Below are 16574 nucleotides of genomic sequence, written 5' to 3'. Positions count from 1 at the left end.
CCCTAACAAGTTCATGAAGGGTCTGAAGAAAACTGATAAGAATGGACAGGCTAAGAAGGCCGTTATTGTTCGCTGACATTTGATTCAGAATTTTTAATCTGTCTCTTTTTGGCACCGGGGAGGAGGAACATTAACAATCTGATTACTACTTTTTTGTACCAAATACTTTTTGGGTGAATTCATTTGACATATTACTGGTGTGAAATGCTACAAGTATGTGGAAGGAATAAAAGATTGAGGTCAGACCTAAGACCTGACTCCTAATATGTGCCAATCAGTAATGTTTAAATAAAGGTACATTTACTAGTGTGTCGTTGAGATACACTGTAGATGGCCGCTATAGTTGGTAGGAGTTGAGATGTCTGTTTATTCATCTGTTTATAGCCAGTGATTAATTTGTAAAATATTAAGTGCAGGTGCTCACATTTTTTTAGGAGGCCACGCCTACGTCCCTAGCTCCACCCACTGGCTACACCCACTTCCCTTATTGGCTGCAAGCCTGCTGATCCTGTACAAGACACGGGTATGTTGTTATATTACATTAATAATATCCCTTCCAATAACATTCCACAACACCAGCATGTTCCTCCCAATTCAAGAAGAATCATTTCTTTCTTTAAATATGCTTTTTCCTGCACAGTCCTCTCCTTTCGCTATTTTAAAAATAAATTACGTTCCAAGCAGATTCTCACATAATAGTGACCAGGGCACAAGTCCTAAAAAAAGAAGTGGGGGGACGCTCCAAGTTAGGTGGTGTCACCGGAGGTGACCTCACGGCAGGAAGTGACGTCACGAGATGTAGTCCCCACTAATTAACAAAGGTTAGAAGGTGATGGGGGCAGTTCAAAGGGCAAAGGAGAATGTTTACGTTGGAATTAGTCACCGTATTGACACTCAAAGAGCGGGGAAATTAAAGATGCTCTTGTTCGGTGCGTCATACTGAACGGCTCCATCAACGTGAAACAACTTAAAGAGCTCTGTTCGCCCTCTCTCGACAATAGAAGGTGGGGTTTGGTGAGTGCTGAGCGCGCGTGCAGGCTCGGGTACCGGCTCCATCTTTTGGGCAGGTGGGACGGCGTCCACCCGGTAAAAACCCGGTAAAATAAGTGGGGGGACGCCGTCCACCCGCGTGGTACCCCGACTCGAGCCCTGATAGTGACTGTGAAAATGCTAACTACCTCATGGCTGACTCACAGTATAAATGTGACAACAGTAAAATGCTGCTACCAGAAATAATTAAGATGCTTGCACTTCTACACTGCCTTAACTTTCAAGCTAGAACACCCGTAGTATAGCTTAGTGCCCAGTAGCAAAGATTTGAATGCTACATGAGTATCTTTCGTTCTACGCCTTCATTTTGAAGTCAGTAAAATGAGCACCACCGAGTTAGCTTTTAAAGTACTATAAAGTCCCACAACGAAGTCTCTATACTAAAGAAATATGTTATTCCATACATGTTGCAGAAAGAGTTACTGCCCCCGAAACGCATCTTACCAGCATGGCTTCTGCCCGACTGCAGCAGGGACCGGGCTGCCCCACATTAGCAGACTGAACCGAGACACCAGACTCGCAGACTACACATTCCTGAGACTGCCTTTTAGTTTGAATTTACCTGAGGCCTGCTGCGCAACACGCTGCTTGCGTCTTCTGTCTTAGGCGGCTGATTAGTGCAGAGTCTGTTCAGTATGCTGGGGCGGGCCACGGGCGAAAACAGTGCTCATTGGTCCAAGTCGTGACCCCCACTTGAGGATTTGCCAAGGAGGGACGGGGCCGAACTAGTAACATATTTTTCAAGCGTCATTGGTAGCACTACTGTGATTGATTGTAGTGACCGGTAAGCTGAGGCAGGGACCAAGGCGCCGGTTTCTGGCAGTGTGTGTGTCTCATATGTCGGGCGTCCCATTTGAAATATTTTAAGCATAGTCACGTGTGATATCAGCTCTTTGCCGCCTCCGGGGAGACCCATGTGAACTCAGTGAGCAGGTAGCAACTAATATCGCGCGTAGACCCGGCCCTGACAAATAAGTGCTGGTGCTAAGTACTGGCACAAATTAAGCACGGTTTATAGCGGGGCAATATGGCACCCGAGGCGAACGCCAACTTTACTCTTTTTGTACTTGGCATACTCTCCCATGGTAAAAAATAAGGCCTATATTATTTTCTGAAGTCTGTACCGTTATTTTTATTTTTGGCCTAACACTTGTTAAACGACCCTATTAAGCAGTGAGGTGGGAGTCTGGTACTTTGTTTTACTCTAGATTGTGTTGTGTTTATAGTGTACTTTTACCAATTCAGATTAGTACGGGTTTGAATAGATGTGTTGCGGGCTGTACCTTATAGGACATGTACTTGTTTGGAATTGGTAAAGTATATTTATGATTAAGCCCAGATATATGTTTGTAGCAGGAGTGAAACTTATTTTGCAATTTAGGTCTCAAGAGAAACGTTTTCACAACTAATATTTTTTCTGTGGCTATAACTTGGTGAGTGTGTATACCTTGTATATTTCCTCTTTTGTTTCTGAAAATTGTATTTTAAGTACTTATTGTGTAGACCCGTGTGTAATCTAATTCTGATTGCTTTAGGATATATGTGGAGATGTTATATATTTATGAGCTATATTCTGATTTATTTTATGCCTTTAGATTTGCACGTAATAAGGTCATGGGGGTGGGATTTACATGTCTATGCATATATTTTTTTGTCTATTAATTGAGAGGCCATTTGTAATATGTCACAAATAGGCGTTTATTACATTTTCTGATGTAATTTGTAGACACTATATTATTTCAATGTACTTTGTAATTCCAAGCTGATGTATGGTGAATAACTTTCTCACAATTCATTATGGGGTTCCACCTGGAGGAAATGTTTCATTAATTAGTATTTAACAATAACTTGATGGAGGTTTTTAACAGATGCATTTTGGAATGCGCTTATTGCATCAAACGTGATTATTTAAAAAAAAGTATTTTTGTTTACCTTTAGCTCTGATAAAGTCGAAGGCATAACACCAGTATGCCGAAACACGTTAGCTAGAGGCTTGAATCTTATGTAAAATAACTTGTTTCTCATGCAAATCCCTCCAATGCCCCTGGACAATGTTGACACTATACAAAACCGATATTTATTCATATATCTTGAGAGGGAGCCCATAATGCACCACTGTTCCTCATTTTAACAAAAGTGAATATGAGGTATTAACCCATACTCTGCTGAAAAAAGGGTTTTTCATCTTTGCTAGAATCTCTGGTATTAACAGCAAGATGTTTCAGAAACCTTGTGCTTTAGTGAACAGATGCCACAGGCCAGCACCCCACTCTGAAAAGTGTGCCAGCTGCAGTGAAGTTTGCCATGTTTATGGGCAGATCATTATCTTGGCTACAGTCTAATAATGGCATATCGAAAGGCATGGTCAAGGATGTGACATTTCCAAACAATTGCTATGAGATAGCAATGCAAAAAAATGAGTGAGTTTGTTATTTCCCAGAAGTTTGAAAGCATGTCTACTATTGCATCAAAAATTCGCCCCTGCCTCATGTGCGTTAAAGCTATGTGTGTCTCAAAAGTTTGTCATTTTAAAAATGTGTCGTGTTCTAAAACGTTTAGGAAGCAGTGTGATATTTTGTTTATCATTGTCAAAGAAAAGCTTTGCTGTATATCTTCAGATCACCAGTTGTGATGCATTTTTTGAAGGGGCTGAACCATATGTTCCCACCTACTCTGTTTATAATACTGCCATGGAATCAACGTCTTGCTTTGACATACCTGATGTGTTTACCTTTTGAGCCTATACACTTAAAACTGTATTCCTCATCTCCATAACATCTGCCAGGCAGGTGAGTGAACTACAGGCTTTATCGTCTCTTCCTCCATTTGTTTCCCTTTTTTCTGAACAAATTAGTTCTTTGAACAAAGACAGCATTCCTACCCAAGGTAGGCACACCTTTTTATGTAGGTCAATCGAGCACCTTAACAACATTGTATGCACTGCCTCATCCATCAAAAGAGGAGTAACAGCTGCATCACCTTGATCTTAAAAGGTTCTTTAGTTTAAATGTGTAGGAAAGTAGGATCTGCTTCTATGGTTACACCCACTTTTTAGGTCTAGCCTAGCACAGCGTGCATGCTCTGCTCTAGGGAGGCTTCTTGTGAGCACGCCAAACTTCACCGAAACTTTTCAATAATGAAAGCACGCAAATGGCCAAAGGCGGGTGCATGTCCCACCTTTTCTCTAAACGTTCACTCCCGTGGCGTTTTTGGCTCGGGAGCTAGCAGCGGCGCGCAGGGTGGCAACTGCATTCCTCCCTTGTTGTTGTGGATCATGTTACTAATTAAACACAGCGCGGTCGCTTTCACTTTCGCAGCCGCGCTTGTTTCAGCTGGCACGGTGCGATATCGGCAAGGAGCTCCGTTTTTTTCCCAGCAGCATGTCACTGCGATAAACGACCTCTTCAAGGCATCAGGCTGCCTGGTAGGAGTACCCCTCGAGCTGATACTAGCTAGCGTTCTATCACAAATGTATCTGATGGAAATAATGCTGCACGACGTTTAAGCAGTTTTCAATCCATTTAGTAACCTAATTCGCATATAACGAAATGAACTCCAGCAGGCTTGAAAAACGCTTGTTCACAGGGGAAAGGAATGTTAAATGTGTGGCCGGGCCATCCAAATATGCACTATACTAGCCACCTGTAGTGAAGTATAACGCAGTAAATGGCAGGAGACGGGTATACTTCAGGATGTGTATTTATTAGCCACAGCTGCTGCAGTCCCAGAGTAACTGTATAATCTGGAATCCTTGAACTACAGGCTCACACAGTACATTCTACATTCCAATGACATAGTACTATGATGGAATGGATGCAAGATCACCACCACACCACCACTTAAAACTACAAAAAAGGCTGGAGTGATTGTGATGACGGCTTTAACTTTTACAAATGAAAATGGGAAACACAAGATCCAGTGACAGCCATGTGTTTTGTTTAAAAACGGAGCAGCTGAGAAAAAAAGTCTATCCGCTGCCTGCCTCTCTTCGAGCATGGCGCCATCTGTTGCCCTGCCATAGAGCCCTCTGGACGCAGCTGTAGGCCGGCCAGGATGTGAAGCATATCACCCCTGCCCACTATGTTAGCTAGCTGCAGCGTGGAGCCTTGCTGTGTTTGGAGACGTTTTGGGATGCTTTGGTGTTTGTACATCAAACTTTTTGTCTAAGGGCATGACAGTTCCCCACATAACTGTAATTACGACATATTAAACAGTGTTTTTATAGCAAGGTATGAAAAAATAATTTTGTCCTCAAATGAGCTCTCCCTCCTTTGCATGGACACATCGCGATGGTGGATTCTGGTTTAGACGTTTGGAAAGGGGCCCTTGCACATCGCATTAACTCTGTTAAACATCACTGAAATGAGCATTCCTCTCATGAGTGATGACAATCTTGTCCTCCCCGCTCCACACCAGCCACTTGAGCCACAATTAAAGGACTCCCCAGAAGAGATCATCATAAAAGACGAGGAAAATCAGGATGCCACAGATGCTAACAATGATTTCACAATTCTCAAAAATAAACAGATTCTTCTGGAATAGTGGAAATTTATGGAGAAAAGAGCAGAAATTCTTCCTATAGAATCTTTCCCAGATTTTGTGTTGTATTCTACTCCTAGAAAATTAATTGTCCTGCTAGAAGAATAGAACAAGCATTTGCAATGCAATAGGTTGCGCATTTGCGATAGTTTAAGCTAATGGCATTGTAAATCACAATGCCTTTCATTTATGTTTTAAAAACCAAAACATAAATAAAAGGCATTGTCATTTACAATGCCAATAGCTCAAACTCGAGTAAATTGCATGAGTACGGAACAATGTTATGCTATTTCTCCACACAGTAGATTACTGAGTCCCAGTCTTCTCCATTGGGCATCGTGTCAACTCTTCTCCTGCATCATAAATATTTCTGCTTGCTAAGCACCCAAGGTTTTTTTTTCCTGAAAGTTGCAAACATGACTCTGTCTGTCTAAGTGGTGGGACTGTAAGATTTGAGTCGTGGTGGGTGAAGGGCGTGGCTGGCTTTGGTGTTCAAATATTTCTCAGAAGCTGCAAAGAGTACCATAGCCTTTGTGGTATTTGATAATAGGGTTTAACATTCTGGGCAGCTTTATTTAATATGACAGATTGTTGTTGATTGTTTCCTTCATTCATAGCACCTATTATTCAGTATGCGTGCAGCCTTGTTGCACATAGCCTCGTTATGTCACCGGTGGCACGTAAAATAACAGTTGATGTTGTAGCACCCAAAGTAATGTGCTGCATGGCTATACTTATAAAGTCCCAAAGGCGAGACCTATTGACTATGCCAATGCTTGTTGCTTGATGTGAAGCTGTTTTTGACTAGTCCTACTGGATCCTGATAATCAGGACCCCAGTCTATCTGATTTCTCCTTAAACTGTTGTGTTCAGTACTTGGGTACCTCCCACTTTGGATGCTGGGGTACCCTTGTCAGTCCCTAGTATTTGGTACCCATGTACCCAGGGCATAAATACCCCAGAGGTCTCCCATGGGCTGTAGCATGCATTAAGCCACCATTCAAAATGGAAATACAGGCCTGCCATTGCAGCCTGTGTAAGTTGGTGCATGCACCACTTACCAAAGATATAGATCTGAAAGAAAAAGTTAGTTATAGGTTCCTTACCTTAGAATTACCCCCAGGTTTCAGACTGGATCCGGAAGGTTTTTCGTCAGCAGTACCCCTGCGCGTCGGAAGGTGGTGTCGGTCGAATCCGCGTTCATCGCTGTTGCCGCCGGGATGACGTCGCGGTAGCTACTTAGACGCCGCCCTCATGCGCTGACGTCTGTTCTTTCTTTTTCCGCGCCAGCAAGCGCAGATTCAGAGAGAGCAGTACCCCCAGTCATTTTTTGACTAAACTTTTTCTCAACTTTTGTCGACTTCGTTGTTGTTTGAGTTCATCAAATCCTGGTGCACGAGGGATGCCCGGCTTTAAGGCTTACGGTTCCTGAAACCGACTCACGTCGGTGACGGATCCGCACCGCGTATGTCTCTACTGCCTGGTGCGTGAACACGACCCCAAGTCGCTCGAGGTCCCGGTCGCGTAGGAGGTCGAGGGACTGGTCGCGGAGCCAACACCATTCTTCCTCTAAGTCTTCGCACTCGGGGTCAGGTAAGTCTAAGCACAAAAAGAAGTCGAAGAAGCATCGTCGCTCTTCGACTTCATCCTGTCCGTCGGTCGACACAACGAGGGATGCCGGTGGTGCCCCTTCCGCAGCTCCGCGCGCGGAGCCTGCCGGGCTGACTTTGGGTTTCCCTTCCTTTCCGGGACCTGGTGCGCCCCTGCCCAGCTTCGGAGCTTCTACAAAGCGATGCATGCATCTTTGGGCAGCCTGACCCCGCCTTAGGGCATTGCGGACTCGGCTGGGGGCCCTGGGCCTTCGGCGTCAGCAGCTTCAACCTCGGCGCCGCAGAGTCCATTTGGATCCAGGCCTGGATCCGGATCGGCGCCAGTAGACCTTGTTACGCCTCCCCGGCGCCGATTCCACTGGCACCACGTCCGCAACCTGTGTCCCCACCCAACGTCCACCCGGCCTCCATCTTGAGCTAGACAAGGAGTTGGACCGACGTCGACCAACGCCGGATCCATCTCCATTGGGTACTTTTGTGCCCCTGTTCTACCCTGGCTCTTTGAGACCAGATTGGCAGCCAGAGGAGGGTGAGGATGACTGGGAGGGGTCTGGGGACCCTTTAACAGACCAGTTGGGGCATGAGAAGGATTTGGGAGAGGAACTGTGGGAAGCAAGTGGTTTCGATACCTCACCAGACCATGGCATGTTGTCTCCTCCTACCGTGGCTACGGAAGAGGGAGCGTTATAAGCAGTGGTGTTGTGTAGGGCGGCCGAGGCTCTCTACCTTGAACTACCTACGGTGGCAGTCAGGACTAACCTCATGACAGAGGTCCTTCAACCGGCAGCGAACTCTTTGGAGCCCCTGCTGCCGTTTATTGAAGCCCCTACAGACATCCTTTTGGGCACCTGGTCAAGGCCCAAAACAGGATCTCCTGTGGACAGGATGATTGCCCGACGCCACTGCCCAGCTCGGGCGACCCCACTTTCCCCTCCTAACAACCCACCCTTGAGAGCTTGGTAGTCCAAGCCTCCACGTCCAAGGGCGCATTCCCTACCGCTCCCCTGGACAGATAATCCAAAAAGCTGGATCATCTTGGGAAGAAGATGTTTTCTTCCTCCAGCTTGGGACTGCGGTCGGTAAACACCGCATGTCTATTGGGCTGTTACACCCACTCCGTGTGGGATACGGTTGCGCATGTGCTGCCTCAGTGCCCGAACGAGGCCCGGGCCGTGCTCTCTCGTGCGGTTGCCGAAGGGAAAGACGCAGCGAAGTTTACCATCCTCTGTGGGCTGCATACCACCGACACACTTGGCAGGACGATTTCCACGTCAGTTGCCCTTTGACGCTATGCCTGGTTGCGTTCGACTGGCTTTTCCGAGGATGTTGAATCCACACTTATGTACATGCCCTTTGATGGCCGCCACCTTTTCGGCGACAAGGCAGATAATGAGCTAGAGTGCTTTAAGGACTCTCCGGCTATGGCCAGGTCCTTGGGCTTCGCCACCACTACGCTACGTCCTGCACAGAGCCACATGCCGGCCGTGGTTTTGGGGGACAGCGGGCGGGCCAGTCCACCACAGCCCCCTCCGCAGCAGCCTTCAAACCCTCCTAGTCTGATCTTTCAGGGCCACCAAAAGCCAGTGTGCGGCAGGATCCGCCATCACCTCCCCCACTGGCGCACCATCACGTCGGACAGGTGGGTTCTCCAAATAGTCCAAAGGGGCTACTCCCTCCCCTTTGAGACTACCCCTCCATCCATGCCACCTCAGTACCATCACATGTCGGAGGATCACTTGGCCCTTCTCCAACAGGGAGTTTCGGCACTCTTTGCCAAGGGAGCCGTTTAGCGCGTTTCTGCTCCAGAAGTAGGTGGTGGTTGCTATTCCCACTACTTTCTGGTGCCCAAGAAGGACAAAGGCCTGCGTCCTATCTTGGATCTCAGGAATTTCAACCGCTTCCTCCGGGGGTGAGTGCTTGCAATGTTCAACACTCCGTCTATCATCCCCTTTGGTTTTGCTTTGTTCGCCCTAAGTTGGCAGGGTATGCCCAGACGTGGGTCCCTTGCTCACTTTGCCACTGGATTCAAGCTAGCCTGGCTGATGACGGCCGGTTAGCCCGAAACCGGTCCTAGGATGCTTGTTTCCGGTCCAGGGAAGACATGGCTTGGCAGTTCGGGCTGGACTGTCCCCATGAGGCACAGGGTCAAACTGATTTGTATATGGCCATGTCTGAACTGGGGTGGTGGAGTGAGCTCAAGAATGATGATGGATTAAACCCAGATCAGTTGACTGGGGGTGAGTGCTTGCAATGTTCAACACTCCGTCCATCATCCCCTTTGGTTTTGCTGAGTACATGAAGAAGGCATCCAAAAACCTTGAGGCTAGCCAGGAATTGCAAAAGGCCTTGCATGACCAAAATGGCTGTATTCTGGGGTAACCTTATCCTTCCCTAGTATATGGTACACCATGTACCCAGGGCATAGTTACCCGAGAGGCCTCCCATGGGCTGAAGCATGTATTATGCCACCCGTGAGAGGCCATTCAAATTGACACGGCCAGCCTGCTACAGCAGACTGTGTAAGCTGGTACTTGCACCACTTACTTAAGATATAGGTTCACTATATCTATCTAAATCACTACACTTAAATACCTATCAATCACTCCTATGACAGGCCTTAACAATCCTGAAGGCAGGGTGAGGGGTTTTACATGAGAGGATGCCCCTGCATGAGCAGAGCCCCTCTGCAGCCTTCGGAGACCATTCTCTGGGTTTGTCTGTGATGCAGCCAGATATGTATGTTTAAGTGCATTATAACCTCGCGGTAAATGCTAACTTTAAAACAGCTGGTTAGAAACATGTTGTGTTTGGTGTCAAACACTTTGGAATCATACCTCTACACCAGTAACTGTTGTGGGAGGTATGATTCCACCCTTCCAAAGGGACATATTTGGGTCACCGGTCTACTCTGTCCAGCTTTCTCGACCTGGGCAGCACAAAACGAACACTGCCAACCACAGACGCGATTCTGCTCTCCTGCTGCTGAGCCAAGCTCAAGCATAGAAAGGCATGACAATAGGTATCCTGTCACAGGGAGGTGTGGCCACCTCCCAGACAGGGTTTAGTGTATTGGGGCTGGGTGGGTGCACTCTGAGAGTGCCAGAAAGTCTGCACTCGGGGCACATTTGGTGTCCCTGTGCATAGTCCATCTCAAACCAGTTCTGGGAGCCATTTGCTCCTGTTCTGGCACAAAACTGGACAAAGGACATGGGTGTAGCTACCCCTCTGTCCTGCCCCTCCCTAGCAGGGTCCACAGAATCTTTCCCACCCCTTCCCATGGGTATAAAATGGGTTACTTGACTACAGGACTTTAAATTTTACCAGGACAAGATTCTGCTACAAGAAACCAAGTACTTCGACTCCCTGCTCGACGCTGGACGACTGAAGAATCTCCCTTGGAGTAAATGAGTTATTCCCCTGCAAAAGCAGGCACCTAAACGCATCTGACCGTTTGCTTCTCCTGAGCTCCTGAAGACTTCGAATATTTCAACAACACAGGAGGTGGGTTCCTAAAGGTCTCTGAGGTCAATCTGCCCTCTCAGCGATTCTGAGACCAGTATCCCTCGTGGGGACCGTGCAACCCGAACCCCTGTGCACCGCGTGTTTTGCAGTTGCATATGCTGGTTGATGATTCCCGAGCTTGTGCATTGGACTCCCTGTAGTCCTGACCCCGAGTAGTATTTGCACCAAAGCTTTCCGGCCTCCACTCCTCAAGTGTCCTGTGGGCTAGTACTTTGCAAATTTGCTTGAGGTTTCCTCGCTATCCCTGGTCTGTTGGCCTGTGGGTCCTGGTGAGGGTCACCTTGTTTATTCTTGGGCTTGCCTGGTTGCTCCAGACGTGCCCTGACTCTACATTGCTTGGAGAGTCCCCTGGATCTTGCTGGTCTACACCGTAACCTGTTTCCTCTGACTGCGTGGGTTGCATTTTCCAAGGCTTGTTGGTGCTCCAGCTGGACATCGACCCCTCAGCACTCAACATCCTTCGTGGGTCGGCTCACCCCTGGACCCTGGTCGTCCTCGACGTCTCCTGGTCTCCGTGGCTGCAGAGTCAATTAACACTTCTTCACTCCTGAAGCACTCGACATTGGTGGGCATTTGTCTACCGAGCCCCTGGTCACCTGAAGTGACCCCGACTCAGGTTCTTCTCACCTCGAGTCTAGGCTTGGATTCCACTGGACATTCTTCGCTCTCCTGGCAGCAGTACTTCTTTGCAACTCTCCATTGAAACCGACAAAGGTTTCTGACACCACTTGACCCCTATGCAACTGGCTCCTCTGGGATAGGTAACACAGGTACTTCGGTACTCACTGCTGGGTTGACCTTAGAACCTCCTAAGTTCCAAAGGGCTTGCTCAAAATCCTCTTAGAAGTGTCCTTAACTTGTAAATTTACAACCATGACTTTCCCATAGAGTTGTACGAAGCATGCGTCCGTGTTTCCTCACTGCGCCCGTCCTCCGTGGGCTCCCTGTGTCACTCCTCTGGGTGGTTCCTTGGGGTCCCAGTGATTCTACATGCTCTAGGCACTGTGTCTAGTCAAGACATTGTTGTTATACCATTTTCTTTGTATATGGTTCGGTCTCCCCCAGCAGCCCGCTGTGTATTTTGCTATTTACGAATGTTCTATTGATTCAGTATTGGGTACTTTGTGTTATATTAATAAATACATATTTTTATATAAACACTGTGTGGTTCTCCTTTCATTTAGTAGGTGATATTCTGGTAAAACAAGCTGCTTTACATTCCTTCAAGATTAAGCCTGAAGGCTGCTCTCCATAGCTACCACTAGGATAGCTTTCAATAAGGTTATCTTTGACCTCATACTTCATAAGGGTCGTGTGGACTGGTACAAGGTGCCCACTTTAATTAGTGGGCAGCATATACCAGGCCACCTACTCACATTCATGAATAAAATATTTAGTGCATCTTGTTATAGGATAGAGTTCTTCGGTGGTAAGTAGGTGCTAAAATTGCTTTATGCTGGAATTTTCAGTGGGTCACTGAAATTTAAGAATGTTTGCACTGGCTTAGAAGTATGAAGTAAGTAGTGCTCTATCATGGAGAACCCAGAAGTATCGCTGTGCACTGGTCTTTATCCTAGATACAAGAGGAACATCGCTATGCACCAATTTTCTGCTTGTTAAAGAGAGGAAGTCTTTAGTGGTACCGGAAAGGCTACTAAGAATGGAAGGGTCAAAACGAATATTAGGTGGGTATTACTGAAGCAAGTCTTTATAAAGCATTGTCGAAAACTAGATTTCAGCATTCTTCTCTTGGACTAATAACAGGGGAGTATTGATACTTTGATAACTTACTTGGAATCAACTGAACTGCGTAACTGGTGTCTTTGTCCAGTCACTTAAAACAATTAGGCATGTCAAGTAAACAATTCAATTAAATTGCAGTGATAGGGGGAGGAGCCAAGATGGCCGACGGGACGGACGCTTGAGCTCCCGGCTCCGTGGACCGTCTGGCTTCCTTTGATAATCCTGACCCATTCTCCTGACCTGCGCCGTTCTACCGCCGCGGATTACCGGCACTGAAGTGACTGGCGTTCTCCTGACACCTTTGTCGGCGGGTTTGGTAGCAGATTCGGTGTTTGCTTCGACCTCCGGCGCTCCCCCCTGGTCCCTGCGTGGATGGCCGCCGCTGGACGCCGAGGGATGTGGACGGGGTGCTGAGCTGGATTGCTGCGGGTGGTCGCGGGGGTGACAACGCTGGCTGTGCGACTGGAGTCGGACCCTTACGTCCGGGTCGGACTCCCCCCCCGCGCGGGCAGTGGTGTGGACGACGTTGGAGCCCCCTAATACTAGCTCTCCTCAGCCACCCTGAAGAAAAGCGAGCGGACTCCATTTTGAAGTGTCTTCCTGCGGCGAACGGCCGGTCCTCACGGCAACCGTGGGGCGCTCTCGCCCTGTGCAGTTCCCGAGTGGAGCACGAAGTTTTTCCGGTGTCTACATCCTCGGATCTCCGGTATACATGGTCACTTTTGTCCTGCTACTAAGTGCCTGCAGTGGAGATGACGATGGCGCCTGTTCTTTTTGCTGAGACGCTGGCTGACCCTGGACTCGCAGGGTCTGCGCGCCCATGTGCCCCGGAGCTGATTGCCGCATCGGAGGAGCAGCGGGATAGGGCGGACCGATGCTTGGTACTGAGAGACCCGACCTGTGGGGATGTTCTGGCCGCCCTCGTGGCGTTAAAAGTGGCAATGCAGAGTACTTGCTGGGCGCTGACCCGGAGAATCGATGAGGCACTGTTCGCAAAGGGACGTCCCCGGCTGGAGGATCCCCCGCCGCCCATGTTTTCTCCTGGAGGTGTAACAATGTTGCAGAGCAGAGGGGCGGTGGCGCGGAGTCCTCCTGGCTCCAATGTAACGCATCAACCCATCGACATGGATACAGTGGCAGGGACACCCTCCATTTTGAACGCTGTGACTCTGCATACGAACTACCTGTTGAGACCTAGCCTTTCACCTCCCTTGCCAGAGGTTACCCTGAAGGCACCTATCGCTGGAGCTTCTGTGGCATGTTACTGCTGCGTTTGGGACCCTGCGGTACGATACGGCTTTATGGTCCCCTTTCCTCGAGAGCGGCCATCTTGTCTCTTTGTCCTGGCTGAAGGTGACTCGCAGCAATGGACGGGCCTGAACCACATCTGCCGGTCCGGACAGGGGTGATGGCAGGCTCGTTGTCGCTTTGGTTGGATCGGCGAACGGGGACCTGGACTGATGCACGTTTGCTATCTTGGCTGAGTAGTTTTTAATGCCCTGTTTTTGCTACATGTCGCTGTGTTTCGCCCCCTGTTTCCTTCTTCTGCCGGGGGGCAGACTTGTGAAGTACTGAAGTGCTGGGGGGTATTGCTTCGGGACCACCGGGTTTACGTGGGTCTTTTGATACTGTGCTGTACATGGCGCAGGAGGTACGGGCGGCGCGGGAGTCCGGGAGTTCGGCAGTGGGGTGGGCTCCTCCCCGCTTCTCCTTTTCCTGGGAGTAATAGGGTAGTGCACTCTTCTTTTTCTATGGTTCTTTTTCCTTTCTTCTTTTCTTAATTCTACATTTCGGGTTCCTATGGGGCGACAGACACGTAGCTAGGGGGGGGGGGTAGGCCATAGCCTCGGCATGCGTGTAGGGTGGGGGGTCTTCTTCGGCACATTTTTTATTTCTATGGGCCTTCTTTTTCCTTTTTCCGTCCTTTTCTTACGTTTTTCTAGGGTCAGTGGGGGGGACTGCTGTTGGGAGGGTAGCGGCTGGGAGGCACATTTCGCTGCGTATCTATATCCTGGTATTATAGTTTCGTGCCGCCATTTTAGACGTGTTCACTGTTAGTTGACTCTCCTGTTGGCTGTTACCCATTTCTCATATGATCGTCTGTTCTGTACACTGATCCGTTCTAGTTTCTGTATCTCCTTATATAAAATTTTTTTTTTTTTTTTTTTTAAATTAACCTTGCTGTCTCCTGCCACTCGGTGCACGTGGATTTATTGTAACATAGGTCGTATGCTTCTATGTGCTGCCGTGCCACCGAGTGGACATATACTTTGCTATCAAGCTTCAGAAGTGTCGAGGCCGGCCGGATGGTTGTAGGCCCGTATTTGTCTTGTACACAGTGCTAAATAAAGGTTTAAAAAAAAAAAAAATAAATAAATAAATAAATAAATTGCAGTGATAGTGAGTGCAAATTAATTGAATCAGTTCAGCATTGGAGAAATATCTATCCGCATAAGAGAAGCAAGTAGGATTCCCATTATTTTTTCATTTAATTGTAACAGTTCTTTAAGAAATTCATATTAATTCTTAGTTGTATTTGTATGTTTGTGATGAAACGTTATTGTGCTAGTCCTTTTTTCCCTATAGTTCTTTAAGAAATTCATATTCATTCTTAGTTGTATTTGTATGTTTGTGATGAAATGTTATTGTTCTAGTCTTTTTTTCCCTAATAGATTATGCTATATTTATTATTGTTTTTTTCCTTGTTATTTTTGACATTGTTAATTTTGGCCGTGTTGTTGTTATTATTATTGTATTATTGTTAGGATTATTCATTTAAGCCAACAAAGTGTTTTGGTGGTTTAACCGCTAATATCCACATGTAATGCTTGATGTTTCTCTTCTTCATTGTGCACCAATCATACTATCTCCACCTGAATAAAGCACAACCTACTGGCAACCAAATACCTTCTATGTATATTAATTTAACTGTCCTTGTTAGATATGCAATTGGTTTGACATTTATATAAAACACATCTTTTGTTTGTAGGGAACTGGATCAATGTTATATGATTGGGGATTGCAAGGGTATATTGCTGTAGAATCCCTCTGGAAAGATGGTGGCAAAAAAAAGAAATCTCTGAAAAAGGGTGGTGAAAAGGTAAGGTTTCCAGAAAAGAGCATGTTAGTCGCCTTCAGCAATTCTTCGTTAGGAAAATTAATAATTCTGTTTAGTTTAAATAATTATGGTGCATTATGCCATCTTTGTTTACCCTAAAAATGTGATCTTGGGCAGGTACAGACTGTTTGCACCTTGTAATGAAGAAATAGATGAGGAAATCAACTCTATTGCCCAAAATATGAGATCATATCATTGTGGGATTTTTGTTGAAGATGGATGGAAGTGCTTGCTGCATGGCTTGATAGCTGTACTGAAATGTAATGATTTGGGTTATCCTTTTGCCATCTCAAGGCAACAATTCTGAAGGCAATTAAATGTTGAAAATGCAATTTGTGTGCAGAAAGAGATTCTCAACTATTTAACAGTGGACTCTCATTATGGCATTGCTTTGGTGATGTCTGTCTTTAAACACTTTATCTACTCCAGTTTGCACTTTCATGACAGCCAGGACTCCAAGGAGTCATAACAGTTCCCCGTACTGTTGAAAGATGAAGAGAACTTTATGAGCAATAGACTAAAATCTTGTCTCCTTTGAGGTAATCTTCAATAGTAGACTTGAGATATTTGTACAAGAAAACTACTAACTAATCTGTCCATCTTGTTTTCTGGCATATTACACAAAATGAACTGGAAAAATATGTACCTATGTACCTGGCTGGAATGTGAAAATGGTCCAAGGTGAACTGCAGAAGTCTTTGTCTCCCACACTCGCTTCTGTCACGTCCAGGGAATACCCTAAGGATCCAGAAACTATAGTTGGAGAATAGAGCCAGATTTGTACTCTTAAGAAATAGTTCAAGCGATGTCCAGGCTGACTACACCAGCAGAAAATCATAAGGTTTCCGAACCCTAAATACTCTTACCTTAAACTTCCTCAATCAAGTGGGAAAACCGTACAGTCAGAAGAAACTACTTCAGACATTAAATCCTTTCTCAGGAGCAATTAGAGATCCTTCACTTGGCATTAGAATCAGAAAATTATCTGACTG

At 46.7% G+C, this 16574-nt stretch overlaps 1 protein-coding gene across 1 annotated transcript in view; it reads left to right on the top strand.

Moving 5' to 3' along the window:
• APOO (apolipoprotein O) overlaps window positions 1-16574 on the top strand; it is a 999638-nt gene that overhangs the window by 608584 nt on the left and 374480 nt on the right. Inside the window, exon 7 of the mRNA XM_085622412.1 lies at window positions 15454-15564. Within this exon, the coding sequence (XP_085478538.1) occupies window positions 15454-15564 (111 nt within the window). The remainder of the gene's footprint in view (window positions 1-15453; window positions 15565-16574) is intronic.

This window comes from Triturus cristatus, chromosome 8 (genome assembly GCF_964204655.1).
Source record: "Triturus cristatus chromosome 8, aTriCri1.1, whole genome shotgun sequence".
Taxonomy (NCBI): Eukaryota; Metazoa; Chordata; class Amphibia; order Caudata; family Salamandridae; genus Triturus; species Triturus cristatus.
This window is presented reverse-complemented; position numbering and strand designations above follow the sequence as displayed.